Below are 17,792 nucleotides of genomic sequence, written 5' to 3' on the forward strand. Positions count from 1 at the left end.
CAAAATTTTTTCCAAGACCTTGCATAATACAGATGTTAAACTAATAGGCCTGTAGTTACCCAGATCACTTTTTTTTCCTTTCTTAAAAATAGGAACTATGTTAGCAATTCTCCAGTTTATCACCAACACAGTTTATCACCGGTAGAGAAAAGAGCTGTCGAATTTTGAGCTCTTCGTCACACAGCTGGAGTTCAGAAGTCTACTTGGATGAATTCTGAAGAGCAGCAATCTTTCCTGAGACTGGATTGTCCCACACCCTCCCACCGTCCTTCACCACCAGCTTTCTCCAGATGTCTCCCTACCAACCATGCTCTTTCTCTAAATACCTGATGTACCTCCTTGTACCCTGACTCTCTCTAGGGACCAGATGTCCCCCCTCATTTGACCTTAGGGCAGTGGTGTCCAATAGAAATTCAATGCTAGCCACACTGCTAGCCACACTTGTGGTTTTGAATTTTTCTTATTAGCCACATTATAAAAAAGCCACATGCATTAGCCACAGTTCAATAGCCTATTAGACACATGTGGCTAGTGGCGAACGTACTGGACACCGCTGCCTTAGGAAATAGATGTTCCTCAGTGACCCTGTGTAAAGCCAGTGTTTTAGATGTTTTACCAGGTGTGATAGTCTATATGGTTCCCTCATGGGTAACGGTTCAGCTGCTAGCGTTAGGACTCTGGAGGGACTGCCCTTGGCAAACTCGATGCCTGAACAGTAACGGGTTTGGCTGCACAAAGCGGGTATTATGGGCATAAATGCCTGCTTGAACATCTAGTTGTGTGATGTAGCTACCCCATTAGGGAAAGCCTTTGTGCAAACTGAGCTCTCTGTGTTTTGGATGAGCTGGGGAAAGGTCTTTGTTCTATGGTAGGTGTACTGAATGGAGGAGCCAATCTGCACTATCACCCCTTGCCTCAACCCCAGCTCTGTCCCTCCATTTCTGCAGTTCCTGGCTCGTATGGAGAAGGGGGAGCGTGGACCAGAGCTATGTGTATTTCAGGACAGGATGGTACCACTGAAGTTTTCCTGAAGGTACCAATAGGGTTGTACCTGGTCAGCAGCGCTTTCATCATCCGTGATGTCGAAGAGGATGGCACGAGCCCCCCGCTCCCCTGCTAGCTTCGCCTGTCCAAAAAAACAGACCAAAGAACTTGAGTGGATACTTCATGCTGCACTTATGTGTTTTGCAAGGCTCACTAGTCTAGCAGCAAACGCACAACAAGATCCAGAGGTTAGAAGCTGGAGTCAGCAAAGTCTAGCTAGAAACAAGACATGATATTTTAACAATGAAGCAATGACCCGTTGGAGTAGCTTCCCAGGCGTGGAGGATTCTCCATCACTTGGAGCCTTGAGATTGACTGTCTCTAAAAGATCCACTCCAGCTGGCGCACAAGTGAGGGTCCAATGCAGGGCGTGCTGGGTGACAGTCTCTGGCCTGTGCCATGCAGGAGGTCTGAATGGACAATCAGCGGCCTTCACATCTATGATTGTTACCGCAGGAGACTTTGTACAGTGTGTGCCTCCAGCATGATCTTTCAGAGCATTTATCTACACTGCAGCTTTGCGCGTGCTTCCCAGCCTGGGTAGATGGACGCATGCTAGCTCTGCTTGAGGTAGTACGCTAAAAATAGCAGTGTAGCTGGCCTTGCATGGATGGCAGCTTGGGTTAGCTGTCCGGGGGTCCAGGCAGGTTTGTCCCCTGGCAGCTAGCCTAAGCTGTCGCCTATGCTACCCTCAGCTACACTGATATTTTTAGCATGTTAGTTCCAGCAGAGCTAGCATGTGTCTGTCTACCTGCACTGGGAAGCACACTCCCAGCTGCAGTGCAGACATACCCAGGGTTACATATACCCCAGTTATTTCCTAGGTCTCCTTCGTGCCCATTCACATGTTTGCATCAACACACAAATGTACCATTACACTAGAGTGCACAGTGTCCAATGCACACACAATTATACACACATGAAGACACTCACTTAGACATCATCACAGCGCATGTGCAAACATGGGAAACACACATGTACATGTACTGAGACATTGTCACGTTTACTTATCCATGCACACACTCATGCTTTCATACTTATAACCGTACTCACGTGACACCCACTCACTTACACACATACACAGCCATGCCCGTGTCTGTACACATGCACACACACATACATGAATACACCTACACTTACACACACGTCTGCATGCACAGACACACGTTTCCTTGCACAGTGAGGCTCATCACACACACACACACACAAACGCAGAGTTCATCGTTTCTTCTGATGCTTTCAGTCCACCACACACACCCCCTCAGTGGTGAGCTGGGTTTGCATCCTGCAGGCTTACATGATGCAGATATAGTGATAGGATGTGAATTCACTTGCTTTCCCCTCTTCCATATAGAAAGTCTCATTTATCCCACAAAACGAAGGGGGAACTGGATCAAGCATCAGGATTATTGCAAATGAAAAGATCAATGGGGCGTTTCAGCTTCCAAAGAGTCAAAAGAAGGGAGGCAGGATGGTGCAGTGGTTAGGGCACTAGCCCAGGACCTGGGTTCAAGTTCCGACTCTGCCATAGAGTCCATGTGTGACCTTGGGCAAATCACCTAGCTGCTCTGTGCCTTAGTGCCCAGCTATGCCATAGGGTAACAGCTTTGCCCTGCTCCCAGGGGCCATCTGGATACACTCATTAAAGCTGGTGAAGCACTCATGTACTATGGTGATGGGGGCCATACCCTAGACAGGAGAAAGAGAAGAAAAGAGATTGTCAGACACCCCCACCTCCTGGCTGTCTGCCCTGCCCGCTGTGCCTGAGAGGGGAACAGGTGAGGTGGAGGAACAGGGAACTGACCTACCACCTGAGAGAGCACGCAGGAAAGCACCAGCAAGGGCTCCATCTAAGAGAGCGAGGGGAGAGTGTGGCAATGAGCATGAGTAAGGAGAGCAGCAAGACCCCACCGGGGAGTGATGTCCATAAGGCAGAGTGAAGGCTGCTTTGGACTAGCCAGTGGGCTCTGTTACAGACGTGCATTTCATTGACAGCTCTTCAGGGTCCCCTCCCTGCATTTCCAGGCAGCTACCTAGGGAGGTGGTGGAATCTCCTTCCTTAGATATTTTTAAGGTCAGGCTTGACAAAGGCCTGGCTGGGATGATTTAGTTGGGGATTGGTCCTGCTTTGAGCAGGGGGTTGGACTCGATGACCTCCTGAGGTCCCTTCCAACCCTGATATTCTAAGATTCTATGATTCTAAGAGGTGTTTTAAATGGCTCCACTCTCTGGTATATTTGAACTGGAATGTTTCGTAACAACTGTAACTCAACGTTCACAGTAATTCTGGCTGTTTGTAGCTGGATATAATGTCTCACTCAACCTACATGGAGAGCTCATTCCAATTCACGCTCTCCAGCAAATCTCAAAGAGGCTGAAGGGTCAAGCTAGAAAGCAGGGAGATGGAGTGCGCAGCATTATTTAAACATCAGTGGGAAAGGAGCTGAGGTTTCAGTGACTCCCTCTTATGTATCCAGGGCTTCAACGTACATTTGGCACTGCCAAATAGAAACCGCTGGAATGGAAGGAGGGGGCCCCTGCCTTTGGAGCCCAGTACGTGCCTCACAGTCACAAAGCATCTGAGTGTCATCTCCTGGGACACAGCTGGAGAAACAGAGCGGCTGCTGCTGGTGTGCTTTTATGGGAAATTATGTGCAAGGGTTAATGGGAAGGGTTAAGTTGTGTAAATCATTGCTGGATGGGGGGGCAGGAGCAAAGTGCAGAGGTTGCTGGCTGTGGAGGATTGCAGTGCAGAGGTTGCTGGTTGGGAGGATCATAGTGTGGGAGGCTGTTGGTTTGGGGGGATTCCAGTGCACAGGTTTCTAATTGGGGGGATTGCAATCAGGCAGTTGCTGCTTTGGGGGGATCACAGGGCAGGAGGATGCTGATACTGGAGGAGGTCACAGTGCAGAGTTTGCTGGTTGGGAGGGATCACAGTGCAACGGTTGCTGTTTTGTGTGGGTGTGTGGGATTGCAGTAAGAGGTTTCCAGGGGTGTTTCTTTGGGGAGGGGAGAGATTGCAATGCAGATGTTGCTGGTTTGTGGAGGATTGCGGTGCAGGATATTGCTGGTTCAGGGGGGATCACAGAGCAGGAAGTGTCTGGTTTGAGGGGAAAGGAGGACTTAGAATCATAGAACCATAGAATATCAGGGTTGGAAGGGACCTCAGGAGGTCATCTAGTCCAACCCCCTGCTCAAAGCAGGACTGATCCCCAATTGTGGCACCTTAGAGACTAACAGATTTATCTGAGCATAAGCTTTCGTGAGCTACAGCTCACTTCATCGGATGCATGCAGTGGAAAATATAGTGGGGAGATTATTCACACAGAGAACATGAAACAATGGGTGTTACCATACACACTGTAACGAGAGTGATCAGGTAAGGTGAGCTATTACCAGCAGGAGAGCGGGGGGAAAAAAACCTTTTATAGTGATAATCAAGGTGGGCCATTTCCAGCAGTTGACAAGAACGTGTGAGGAACAGTGGGGGGGGGGGGGGGAAATAGTTTTACTTTGTGTAATGACACATCCACTCCCAGTCTTTACTCAAGCCTAAGTTAATTGTATCCAGCTTGCAAATTAATTCCAGTTCAGCAGTCTCTTATTGGAGTCTGTTTTTGAAGTTTTTTTGTTGAATTGCCACTTTTAGATCTCTAATCGAGTGACCAAAGAGATTGAAGTGTTCTCTGACTGGTTTTTGAATGTTATAATTCTTGACGTCTGATTTGTGTCCATTTATTCTTTTACGTAGAGACTGTCCAGTTTGGCCAATGTACATATAAACTGTTCAGGAAGGACAGGCAGGGCAGAAAAGGTGGGGGAGTTGCACTGTATGTAAGAGATTAGTATGACTGCTCAGAGCTCAAGTATGAAACTGCAGAAAAACCTGAGAGTCTCTGTATTAAGTTTAGAAGTGTGAGCAACAAGGGTGATGTCATGGTGGGCATCTGCTATAGACTACCAGACCAGGGGGATGAGGTGGACGAGGCTTTCTTCCGGCAACTCACAGAAGTTACTAGATCGCACACCCTGGTTCTCATGGGAGACTTCAATCACCCTGATATCTACTGGGAGAGCAATACAGCAGTGCACAGACAATCCAGGAAGTTTTTGGAAAGTGTAGGGGACAATTTCCTGGTGCAAGTGCTGGAGGAACCAACTAGGAGCAGAGCTTTTCTTGACCTGCTGCTCACAAACTGGGAAGAATTAGTAGGGGAAGCTAAAGTGGATGGGAACCTGGGAGGCAGTGATCATGAGATGGTCGAGTTCAGGATCCTGACACAGGGAAGAAAGGAGAGCAGCAGAATACGGACCCTGGACTTCAGAAAAGCAGATTTTGACTCCCTCAGGGAACTGATGGGCAGGATCCCCTGGGAGAATAACATGAGGGGGAAAGGAGTCCAGGAGAGGGGCTGTATTTTAAAGAATCCTTATTGAGATTACAGGGACAAACCATCCCGATGTGTAGAAAGAATAGTAAATATGGCAGGCGACCAGCTTGGCTTAACAGTGAAATCTTTGCTGATTTTAAACACAAAAAAGAAGCTTACAAGAAGTGGAAGATTGGAGAAATGACTAGGGAAGAGTATAAAAATATTGCTCGGCCATGCAGGAGTGAAATCAGGAAGGCCAAATCACACCTGGAGTTGCAGCTAGCAAGAGATGTTAAGAGTAACAAGAAGGGTTTCTTCAGGTATGTTAGCAACAAGAAGAAAGTCAAGGAAAGTGTGGGCCCCTTACTGAATGAGGGAGGCAAACTAGTGACAGAGGATGTGGAAAAAGCGAATGTACTCAATGCTTTTTTTGCCTCTGTCTTCACGGGAAGGTCAGCTCCCAGACTACTGCACTGGGCAGCACAGCATGGGGAGGAGGTGCAGAAAGAAGTGGTTCGGGACTATTTAGAAAAGCTGGACGAGCACAAGTCCACGGGGCCGGATGCACTGCATCTGAGAGTGCTAAAGGAGTTGGCGGATGTGATTGCAGAGCCATTGGCCGTTATCTTTGAAAATTCATGACGATCAGGGGAAGTTCTGGATGACTGGAAAAAGGCTAATGTAGTGCCAATCTTTAAAAAAGGGAAGAAGGAGGATCCTGGGAACTACAGGCCAGTCAGCCTCACATCAGTCCCTGGAAAAATCATGGAGCAGGTCCTCAAGGAATCAATTCTGAAGCACTTAGACGAGATGAAAGTGATCAGGATCAGTCAGCATGGATTCACCAAGGGCAAGTCATGCCTGACTAATCTAATTGCCTTCTATGACGAGATAACTGGCTCTGTGGATGAGGGGAAAGCAGTGGACGTGTTGTTCCTTGACTTTAGCAAAGCTTTTGACACGGTCTCCCACAGTATTCTTGCCAGCAAGTTAAAGAAGTATGGGCTGGATGAATGGACTATAAGGTGGATAGAAAGTTGGCTAGATTGTCGGGCTCAACGGGTAGTGATCAATGGCTCCATGTCTAGTTGGCAGCCGGTATCGAGTGGAGTGCCCCAAGGGTCGGTCCTGGGGCCGGTTTTGTTCAATATCTTCATAAATGATCTGGAGGATGGTGTGGATTGCACCCTCAGCAAGTTTGCAGATGACACTAAATTGGGAGGAGAGGTAGATACGCTGGAGGGTAGGAATACGATAAAGAGGGCCCTAGACAAATTAGAGGATTGGGCCAAAAGAAATCTGATGAGGTTCAACAAGGACAAGTGCAGAGTCCTGCACTTAGGACGGAAGAATCCCATGCACCGCTACAGACTAGGGACCGAATGGCTGGGCAGCAGTTCTGCTGAAAAGGACCTAGGGGTTACAGTGGACGAGAAGCTGGATATGAGTCAACAGTGTGCCTTTGTTGCCAAGAAGGCCAATGGAATTTTGGGATGTATATGTAGGGGCATTGCCAGCAGATCGAGAGATGTGATCATTCCCCTCTATTCGACATTGGTGAGGCCTCATCTGGAGTACTGTGTCCAGTTTTGGGCCCCACACTACAAGAAGGATGTGGAAAAATTGGAAAGAGTTCAGTGGAGGGCAACAAAAATGATTAGGGGACTGGAACACATGACTTATGAGGAGAGGCTGAGGGAACTGGGATTGTTTAGTCTGCAGAAGAGAAGAATGAGGGGGGATTTGATAGCTGCTTTCAACTACCTGAAAGGGGGTTCCAAAGAGGATGGATCTAGACTGTTCTCAGTATGAGCTGATGACAGAACAAGGAGTAATGGTCTCAAGTTGCAGTGGGGGAGGTTTAGGTTGGATATTAGGAAAACTTTTTCACTAGGAGGGTGGTGAAACACTGTAATGCGTTACCTAGGGAGGTGGTGGAATCTCCTTCCTTAGAAGTTTTTAAGGTCAGGCTTGACAAAGCCCTGGCTGGGATGATTTAGTTGGGGATTGGTCGTGCTTTGAGCAGGGAGTTGGACTAGATGACCTCCTGAGGTCCCTTCCAACCCTGATATTCTATGATTCTATGATTCTACATGGCAGAGGGGCATTGCTGGCACATGATGGCATATATCACATTGGTAGATGTGCAGGTGAACGAGCCTCTGATAGCATGGCTGATGTGATTAGGCCCTATGATGGTGTCCCCTGAATAGATATGTGGACACAGTTGGCAACGGGCTTTGTTGCAAGGATAGGTTCCTGGGTTAGTGGTTCTGTTGTGTGGTATGTGGTTGCTGGTGAGTATTTGCTTCTGGTTGGGGGGCTGTCTGTAAACAAGGACTGGCCTGTCTCCCAAGATCTGTGAGAGTGATGGGTCGTCCTTCAGGATAGGTTGTAGATCCTTGATGATGTGTTGGAGAGGTTTTAGTTGGGGGCTGAAGGTGATGGCTAGTGGCGTTCTGTTATTTTCTTTGTTGGGCCTGTCCTGTAGTAGGTGACTTCTGGGTACTCTTCTGGCTCTGTCAATCTGTTTCTTCACTTCAGCAGGTGGATATTGTAGTTGTAAGAACGCTTGATAGAGATCTTGTAGGTGTTTGTCTCTGTCTGAGAGGTTGGAGCAAATGCAGTTGTATGGTAGAGCTTGGCTGTAGACAATGGATCGTGTGGTGTGGTCTGGCTGAAAGCTGGAGGCATGTAGGTAGGCATAGCGGTCAGTAGGTTTCTGATATAGGGTGGTGTTTATGTGACCATCACTTATTAGCACCGTAGTGTCCAGGAGGAGGGTGGTTTGAAGGAAGTTGCAGTGCAGAGGTTACTCATTTTGGGGGGTTGAAGTGCAGAGGCTGCTAGTTTGGAGGGATCGCAGTGCAGAGGTCACTGGTTTGGGAGGATTGCGGTGCAGGATATTGCTGGTTCAGGGGGGATCACAGAGCAGGAAGTGCCTGGTTTGAGGGGGTTCACAGTGCAGGAGGCGGGTGAGTTGAAGGAAATTGCAGGGCAGAGATTACTGGTTTGGGGGGGGTGAAGTGCAGAGCGGCTGGTTTGGAGGGATCGCAGTGGAGAGGTTACTGGTTTGGGAGGATTGCAGTGCAGCGTTAGCTGGTTTGGAGAGGGATTGTAGTGCAGTGGTTGCTGGTTTGATGGGGATTGCAGTGCAGTGGTTGCTGGCTCAGAGGGGGATGGCAGTGAAGTGGTTGCTGGTTTGGAGGGATCACAGTGCACAGGTCACTGGTTTGGGAGGACTGCGGTGCAGGATATTGCTGGTTCAGGGGGGATGACAGAGCAGGAAGTGGTTGGTTCGAGGGGGATCACAGTGCAGGAGGCGGGTGGTTTGAAGGAAATTGCAGGGCAGAGGTTACTGGTTTGGGAGGGATAGCAGTGCAGAGGTTACTGGTTGGGGGGGGTGAAGTGCAGAGGCGGCTGGTTTGGAGGGATCGCAGTGGAGAGGTTACTGGTTTGGGAGGATTGCAGTGCAGCGTTTGCTGGTTTGGAGAGGGATTGTAGTGCAGTGGTTGCTGGTTTGATGGGGATTGCAGTGCAGTGGTTTCTGGCTCAGAGGGGGATGGCAGTGAAGTGGTTGCTGGTTTGGGGGGATTGCAGTGAAGAGGTTGCTGGTTTGGAGGGATCACAGTGCACAGGTCACTGGTTTGGGAGGATTGCGGTGCAGGATATTGCTGGTTCAGGGGGGATCATAGAGCAGGAAGTGGTTGGTTCGAGCGGGATCACAGTGCAGGAGGTGGGCAGTTTGAAGGAAATCGCAGTGCAGAGGTCACTGGTTCGGGGGGATCACAGTGCAGAGGTTGCTGGTTTGGAGGGATCGCAGTGCAGAGATTACTGGTTTGGGAGGATTGCAGTGCAGAGGTTGCTGATTTGGGGTGATTGCAGTGCAGAGGTTGCTGGTTCGGAAGAGGAGTGTAGTGCAGAGGTTGCTGGTTCAGAGAGGTGTTGTAGTGCAGAGGTTACTGGTTTGGGGGATCGCAGTGAAGAGGTTGCTGGTTCAGAAGGAATGCAGTGCAGAGGTTGCTGATTTGGGGGCGGGGAAGATTGCAGAAGGGACTAGATATCGCCTCTGGTTTCTCACTGAGCTCCTTCCCCAAAACTTGGATCCAGAGTCCTCCTCAGCAGCAGGCAGGAGGCATCCGTCTCAGTGCACACAGGCCTAAGGGCAATGTGGTAATCTGCCCCTCAAAACTGCTCTCCCCTACATTCAGGAGCAGCACCACTGACACTGGCTTGTGAAGGGTATTGTGGCTTTGACTCTGCCCAATGCAGAATTACAGCATCCACCGTAATTTATCCTGACAGTGTGTGACATGATTGCCCACCCACACCAGTTGTCATGGAGTCACCGGGCCGACGCTCTGGAATTGCTCTGAATGAAGCCAGTCATGACTCTGGTTTGACATGCCTCCTCTCTCTGAGCTGTCGCCAGGACAAGAAGCCTACACGGCTTCGGCCTTCCTGTGTCTGACCTTGGAGCATTCAGTCCCCCTGTTCTCACCATGTGCTTCCCGCAGCGAGTCAGCCTGGACAGGACTCCCGGGGAAGCCAAAGGGGCCTGCACCCCAACTTCGCAGTCAGCCGTGACTCTCAGCCAGTGTGTAAAACAGAAGGTTTATTAGTCGACAGGAACACAGCATAGAACACAGCTTGTTAGCACAGAAAGCAGTTACATTCAGTAAAGTCCATCCTTGGGGGAGGGGAGCACAGAGCCAGTTTTCTGGGCCTCCTCCTGGGCTCCAAGCCAGTAGAGACTGACTTACTTCCAGCTGCCCGGCCCCCAACACACCCGTTGCCTTTCCTCTGGTCTTTTGTCTCACTTCCCGGGTAAAGTGCCACTTGGTCGCACCCCCTTTCCTGGTTCTCAGGTTAGGAAGGGCGTTGGCCATCGCTTACGTGCAGGCAGCTGGAGCCGCTTCACCTGCCCCCGAGGGTCTCAGCAAAAGTCACGCACCCTTATTCCCACCACCTAAGTACTGGTGTAATGCACGGGGAAACTGAGGTACACATGGTACCAATGCAAGACAGTAAGACTCACATAGGCTCACATACAACATAATAAGGAGGAGAACCCCACTTTGTCACATCTCTCCCCGCTTCGAGACCGAACTGAGCGAGGTCACTTTAACCAGTGACCTGGGGAAGTTCAGGGCCCCCTCTCTGGAACTAAGCATCAGCTATAACATTTGCACTCCCCTTAACATGGACCACCTCCATCTCATAATTCTGGAGGGTCAGACTCCACCTCACATGTCCCTTTGCCCTTTCCACTGTACTTACGGACACAGAATTTTCTGCACTTGTTGCATGGCACAGCTGAAAAAATACTATCCTGCTAATGATCCCCTCATGCCCACTGGTAGGTCCAATCTCACTCTCTCCCCCATCTTGTTCCACCACCTTGTGCTGTCGTCAGCCACTGCTCATTCACCTTTCTCCCACCCAGACTGCTGAGTGTCTCTGGCTCCTGCATTACCCTGCACCAGGCTTCTCCATGCTGTATTTCAAAAGACAGAATGAGAGCTCCAGCCTCCTGGGAACTGAACCCTGGCTGAGTGCAACCTGGGCCTCTGGCTCTGAGCACTAGAGCAAACCAAGTGGGATCCCTGGCAAAAGGTGTTGTTGTTGGAGTCTCCCATCGTGGTCGACATATGAGAGTCAGTTTGTTTCAGCGTGTCTTCCTGTGCAAATGTAAAACAACGAGGGATCCAAGATGTGTCCGCACACTGGGCAGACATGGCCATGTGTTTTTGCCACAGCCTGCTTTCTTCATTCATGCTTCTCTTCGGCTCTTTCTGTTCTGCTGTTCTTGATGGCTTTAACCACAGCCCAAGAGGTCTGCCGCCATTCTGATTTGTCAGCAGCAGCAGCTTCCCACATGTTCAGGTCAACTTAACCAGCTTTCAGGTGAGCTTTGAGAATGTCTATATATCATTTTCGTTGGCCTCCCAGCATATGTGCTCTTGTTCATCACTGTCCATAAGATCTGGCTTTAGGGAGTTGTGTATCGTCCATACATATGAGGTGACCACCCCAGCAAAGCTGTGTCTGTACGATTAGGGATTCAATGCTAGTCACACAGCACTGGTCAAGGACTTTGACGCATGGTATCCTGTCCAAGCATTTCATGTTACAGACGAGATGCAGACAGTGCCTGTGAAAACACTCTAGTTGCTCCTGCTTTAGAGTGTCCATGTTTCACAGCCGTAGAGAAGAGTGCTTAACACAACTGCACAATAGACACTAATCTTGATATGAAGTCAAATGCCTCTCACATGCCACAGGTGGAGACTACGTCGACCACAGGCAGACTTGGCTTTAGAAATGCACTGTGTGATTTCATCATTGATCATAGCTGTGTCAGATAAAGTGCTGCCAAGATAGCAAAATTTTTCTACAGCATTAAGCAGTGTGTCATCCATTGTGATTTTGGGAGCAGAATACATTTTTGCTAGAGCAGGCTGGTAAAGCACTTCAGTTTTCTTGAGACTGATAGAGTCCAAATTGCTTTGCCAATCTAGATTCCTGGTAACTACCCCAGCAATGAGTCACTAGTCAGGGGCTGAAGGACTCCCTCTGCTCCAGCCCTTACAAATGGGGCACACACACATGGGGGGATGCAACACAGACAACTTGGAGGGGGCAGGGCGAATTCAGACACGTGTGAAGGTGGGGGAAGGTACATACACACACATACATTAGTTGGGTGGTCCTACCACTGAGCTCAAGGGGGTTCTATTGGCATGACAATGTGTCGCCAAAGCGTAACAGAGACAGACCTCTCTAGTCTCTGCCCGCAGTGGGTAGGATCTGCCTAGACCAAGGCTTCACCCTGCACTTGAGATGTGGTTCCCTGCCTCCACTGCCAGTAGCGTGCATTGCTGACCAAATGGGAGGTTGCCCCATAATGTGATGTCATCTCTGCTGTCACTTTACCCCCTAGGGTTAGCCCAGACCATCTGGAGTATTTTCAGACAAGACTGTCCTTATCCGCGCTAAGGGCAAAATCATATCTCACAACGTGCTGGCTCCAACGTGACTGTCTATACACGGTTCTGACACTGCTTTGTGTCTCCCTCTTTCCATATCTAGTTTGTGGTCACGTGGTGAGAGTTGGCTTTAACTTTGCATATGTCACTCTCGTGAGGGCTCTCTGTTTGCAATTGTCCTGTGCAGGGAGCTGTACCAGATCAGCTTGTGGGGGGTTGGGATAGGAGTTTCCCCAGGTATTGTAGGTTTATAGGTTTTGCTCTGATGTCTTGAACATTTCTGAGCTTTGGGTGGGTTGTTTGTCCCACTAGCCAGGAGGGTGGATTGTAAAACTGGAAGGTGGTGCTATAGGAGGGACAGGGCTCTCATTGGGATGTAAGTTTTGGCCCTCTGGTGCTTTGTGGGTTGGTGAGTACTTGCTGCACAGAAGGCACAGAGGGGGTTAACGTGTGTGTGGGGGAAGGAGATAATGGGGTTGCAGATCTGGCAAAAATATCATTTAAAACTCAAGCCAGGTCTTATTACAAAAGGTAGATCGTGTCAAACCAACCTGATCTCCTTTGAGAAGGTAACAGATTTTTTAGACAAAGGGAATGCAGAAGATCTAATTTACCTCAATTTCAGTACGGCATTTGATACGGTTCCACATGGAGAATTATTAGCTAAATTGGAAAAGATGGGGGTCAATATGAAAATTGAAAGGTGGATAAGGAACTGGTTAAAGGGGAGACTACAGCGAGTCACACTGAAAGGTGAACTGTCAGACTGGAAGGCGGTTACTAGTGGAGTTCCTCAGGGATCGGTTTGGGGACCAATCTTATTTAATCTTTTTATTACTGAGCTTGGCACAAAAAGAGGGAATGTGCTAATAAGTTCGTGGATGACACAAAGCTGGGAGGTATTGCCAATACAGAGAAGGACCGGGATATCATACAGGAAGATCTGGATGACTTTGTAAACTGGAGTAATAGTAATAGGATGAAATTTAATAGTGAAAAGTGCAAGGTCATGCATTTAGGGATTAATAACAAGAATTTCTGTTATAAACTGGGAACGCATCACTTGGAAGTAACGGATGAGGAGAAGGACCTTGGAGTATTGGTTGATCACAGGATGACTATGAGCCGCCAATGTGATATGGCCGTCAAAAATGCTAATGCGGTCTTGGGATGCCTCAGGCGAGGTATTTCCAGTAGAGATAAGGAGGTGTTAGTACCATTATACAAGGCACTGGCGAGACCTCACCTGGAATACTGTGTGCAGTTCTGGTCTCCCATGTTTAAGAAGGATGAATTCAAACTGGAGCAGGTACAGAGAAGGGCTACTGGGATGATCCGAGGAATGGAAAACTTGTCTTATGAAAGGAGACTCAAAGAGCTTGGCTTGTTTAGCCTAACCAAAAGAAGGCTGAGGGCAGATATGATTGCTCTCTATAAATATATCAGAGGGATAAATACTAGGGAGGGAGAGGAATTATTTAAGCTCAGTACCAATGTGGATGCAAGAACAAATGGATATATACTGGCCATCAGGAAGTTTAGACTTGAAATTAGATGAAGGTTTCTAACCATCAGAGGAGTGAAGTTCTGGAACAGCCTTCCAAGGGAAGCAGTGGGGGCAAACGACATATCTGGCTTCAAGACTAAGCTTGATAAATTTATGGAAGGGATGATATGATGGGATAGCCTAATTTTGGCATTTAATTAATCTTCGACTACTAGCGGTAGATATGCCCAATGGCCTGTGATGGAATGTTAGATGGGGTGGGATCTGAGTTACTACAGAGAATTATTTCCTGGGTGTCTGGCTGGTGAGTCTTGCCCACATGCTCAGGGTTTAGCTGATCGCCATTTTGGGGGTCGGGAAGGAATTTTCCCCCAGGGCAGATTGGCAGAGGCCCTGGGGGGGTTTCGCCTTCCTCTGCAGCATGGGGCACGGGTCACTTGCTGGAGGATTCTCTGCACCTTGAAGTCTTTAAACCACGATTTGAGGACTTTAATAGCTCAGACATAAGTTAGGGGTTTATTATAGGAGTTGGTGGGTGAGATTCCATGGCCTGCGTTGTGCAGGTCAGACTAGATGATCATAATGGTCCCTTCTGACCTTAAAGTCTATGATTTTATGATTCTATGCTCCGAGATTATGCTAGACCTGCCACTTTTCCCAAAACACTTCAAGCACTGCTGCACAAACCTCTCTGCTCACTGCACACAGGCTGCACTTTCCCCCAGGATTGACAGAGACAGCTACGGGTCTCACACCTGTGAGCGTGAAGGCCACCAGGGTCAGGAATTAGAGGCCACTGTCCCAGGGACTTTGACACCCCTTGGAGCTGTTCCCTGCCAGCTTCGGAGATGTCTTTGGCAGAGAAGTAGTTAATGGCTGCCTCTTGTGGAAGGAAGGAAGGAAGGAAGGAAGGGAGGAAGGAAGGAAGGTGAACAAAGTGCAGAGCTGGGATGATCTTACTCACACAGGGTTCTTTGATCTGAGCGTTCTTGGGAGAGCATGTGCAAGCACATATCTGCCAGAATTGCTACAGCAGGTTTCACAATTACAGTGTGTGCCTCTAGCTGAGGGGCCAGAGGTCAGAGCCAGAGCTTCCCAGCTGTAAGATCAAAGGCAGCACTCCTGCCCTGTGGCTGCTCTGAGGTAAGAGGCATTCCCCAACCCAAAAGAGGATGTTGCACAGAGTGTTCATGTTCAGCTCCCTCTTCGTCCTGCCCAGGCACACATATCTCTCCTTTCTCTCCTGCAGGTGCTGCAGGGGCTGGAGAGCAGGGCTAGCAGCAAGGCTGGGAACTAAGGTGGCAAATCAGAGGCCAGGGGATTAGGATTGAAGGCTAAGGATCAGAGAAGGGATTGGGAGCTCTAGGGTTTGGTAGAACCAGATTGGGAAATTGGGTGGTGGAATAAGAAGCTCAGAGCAGGCTCTGGATCAGGGAGCGGAGTCATCAAAGGATCCTCAAAGTTTGCCAGTACCTGAGGAGAAACAGGACTTTCAGGTAGTGAATTTCACCCAGTGGAAACCAGTCAGCATGCACTGTATAGCAATCACTTTTACAAGGATTTTCTCCTGTTAAAGACAGAGAAGATGGAAAAAGCAAGCAACCGGAGCTGGGCAAATGATTCTTGACAAATAGCTTCTCTGGCAAAGGTGATTGTTGTGCATTTGTTTGTTATTCAAAATCATCTGACAAATCTTTGCTGCAAACACTTAGACAAATGGGCTTCTCACAAATCGTTGGCTGCAACTTATTGTTGGAGTGCTGGCAGTTTGTTATCCATGCCCTGTGATTGATCCCTTCAGCCACATTCCATTGTTGGTTTCCATAACTGAAAGCCCTGATTTCTAGTCACTTTGGATGCAAATCCATACTGGCAGGAATAGTCTGAAATTCTGGCTGTCTGTAGACATCCTTGGAACAAAAACTCACTCACCGTCACAGAAAAGAAACACGCAAGAATGGCTGCAAACACCAGTGCAGCAAAGGGGCAGCTGAATAGTTGTGAATAATTCCTCACAATATCTGCCCAACTCTTCAATTAACTCTCCCTGTGCATCTTAATCACCTTGGCTATTGATTTTCAGGTTTGGATGCCTCATTACTGGAAGGAGTTCAGAGAAGAGCAGCAGAAATGAGCAGGCGGCTGAAGGAGTGACTCACAGGGCAAGACTGAAAGGGCTGATTGTGTATTGCTTGGCTGAGTGACAGCTCGGGTGGGGGTTATGATAACATTTTACAAAGGACTATTCTTATCATTTATATAGTGCTGCAATTATATCTGCAATGCTCCACCACAGGAAACAAAAGCAAGAGCCCCTTCCTCGGACAGCGTGAGCTGATACAATACAAAATACCCCAGCACAGAATGGTGTGCGGCTTGCACCAACTCGATGCTTCCTGCTTCCCAGAACAAGGAGTCCCGTGGGGCAAGAGGATGTGTGTTGAATACAGAGCAGGAGGCTGTTCCACCTGCAGCATGCAAGGAGTCTAGATTTGGGATGAAGGGGAAGGGAGCGATCAAAAATGAAGCTTGGGAGGACTGCAGAGCAGCGAGATGTTTGGACAGTGGAGTTGGGCAGAGCCTGCTGGCTGATGGCTGAGTAGCTTGGCCCTGATGTGGAAGCCAGCGAAGGGCCTGAGAGAGGTGGGGAGGCATGGTCTGAGCAGCGCACAGAGACGTGACCTCTGCCAGCAAAGTGAAAGGGATGGGGAACTAAAACCTGATTTACTGAACACTGCTGTGGACACATCTGCCCATACAACAGGGCTGAGCTACACTTGTTGTTGGGCTTCTTTGATTCAGGGCCCCACTTTGTGGGACCCCTTGTCACTGACAAGTGCCAGAAGTGAGGTTTCATAGACCAACACAGGGAGAGTGGGATGACATTTGTGACAGTCATGTTAGCTAGTCAAGCAGGATCTCAGGCAAAGTCCAACCCTAGTCAGATTCAGTCCTGAAAGCAAAATGTAGCCCCCAAATGGGGCAGTGCCTCATGAGAAGAGACATCCCCCGTGGCCCCCGTGGGCTCCGACAGAGCCCAGCACTGCTGACTTCCCCTGGCAGAAGGAGGGAAGAGGAGGGGGATATGACACCCACAGTCAATCTGGCAGCCCCCCTCCCTCAACCAGTGGGAGGAGGGGAGACCACAGCAATCCCCAGCAGCCAATGAGAGGGCAGAAGCCAGCCAGGAGCAGATCCCGGGTGCCAGAAAAATCAAGGGAGGCACAAATGGCTTGGCATTCCCTCCCAGCAGAGAGCCCTGACAGGAGCTCCAGACCCCGCACCTGGCCTGTCTGTAACGGCGACCTGCAGACTGGCCTCAGGCAGGGACAATTTGCTCCTCCTGCCACAGCCTACCAGGCACAGGACACAGCCCAGCTCTCCAGCCACCACTTGCAGCCCACACCGGCTCAGGATTTGGATCCAGAGACCAGACCTGCTTGCAACTGAGCCCGCAGGTTCCAAGCTTTACAAACTGTCAGCACCATTCTGGGAGGGAGTGGGCGGCTAGTCCCTTTCCAGCGATCCCCAGGAAGGGCCTTCTGCCCTGTGCCGGTCTCCTGACCCCTCAGCCAGAAAAGGAACCTGCATGAGTCCCCTGTAGTACAGTTAGATCGGCCGTTAGGGCTTAATCTTGCACCAGGAAAGTACCTGGCATCTGCAACAGGACAAGACCTGCACTGCCAGGTCCCTAGATGATAACGTGTGTTTCTAACGGCATCTCCTCACGGGCCTGCAGTGTGTCCCCATGTGCACCCCCTAGGTATCTGGGACTTGGGGGTCAGATGGAACTGAGGGGGAGACACTGGTGGGTAGGAACACTGGGGAGGGTGTGGTCACATGACCTAGTGTGCTTGCCAGCATCGCTTTCAGTAATTA

The 17,792-nt window shown here is 49.4% G+C and overlaps 1 protein-coding gene and 1 long non-coding RNA gene across 2 annotated transcripts in view; one reads left to right on the top strand and one right to left on the bottom strand.

The window, feature by feature from the left end:
- The window catches only part of RNF43 (ring finger protein 43), a 127,260-nt gene that overhangs the window by 34,973 nt on the left and 74,495 nt on the right, over positions 1–17,792 (bottom strand). The window contains exon 3 of the mRNA XM_074974438.1: positions 1,052–1,126. Within this exon, the coding sequence (XP_074830539.1) occupies positions 1,052–1,126 (75 nt within the window). The remainder of the gene's footprint in view (positions 1–1,051; positions 1,127–17,792) is intronic.
- Positions 10,845–17,549, top strand: LOC142000415 (uncharacterized). The gene is made up of 3 exons (XR_012642239.1): positions 10,845–11,324; positions 15,490–15,561; positions 15,997–17,549. It is a non-coding gene; the product is annotated as an uncharacterized LOC142000415 (long non-coding RNA).

This window comes from Natator depressus, chromosome 17 (genome assembly GCF_965152275.1).
Source record: "Natator depressus isolate rNatDep1 chromosome 17, rNatDep2.hap1, whole genome shotgun sequence".
NCBI classification, from domain to species: Eukaryota; Metazoa; Chordata; order Testudines; family Cheloniidae; genus Natator; species Natator depressus.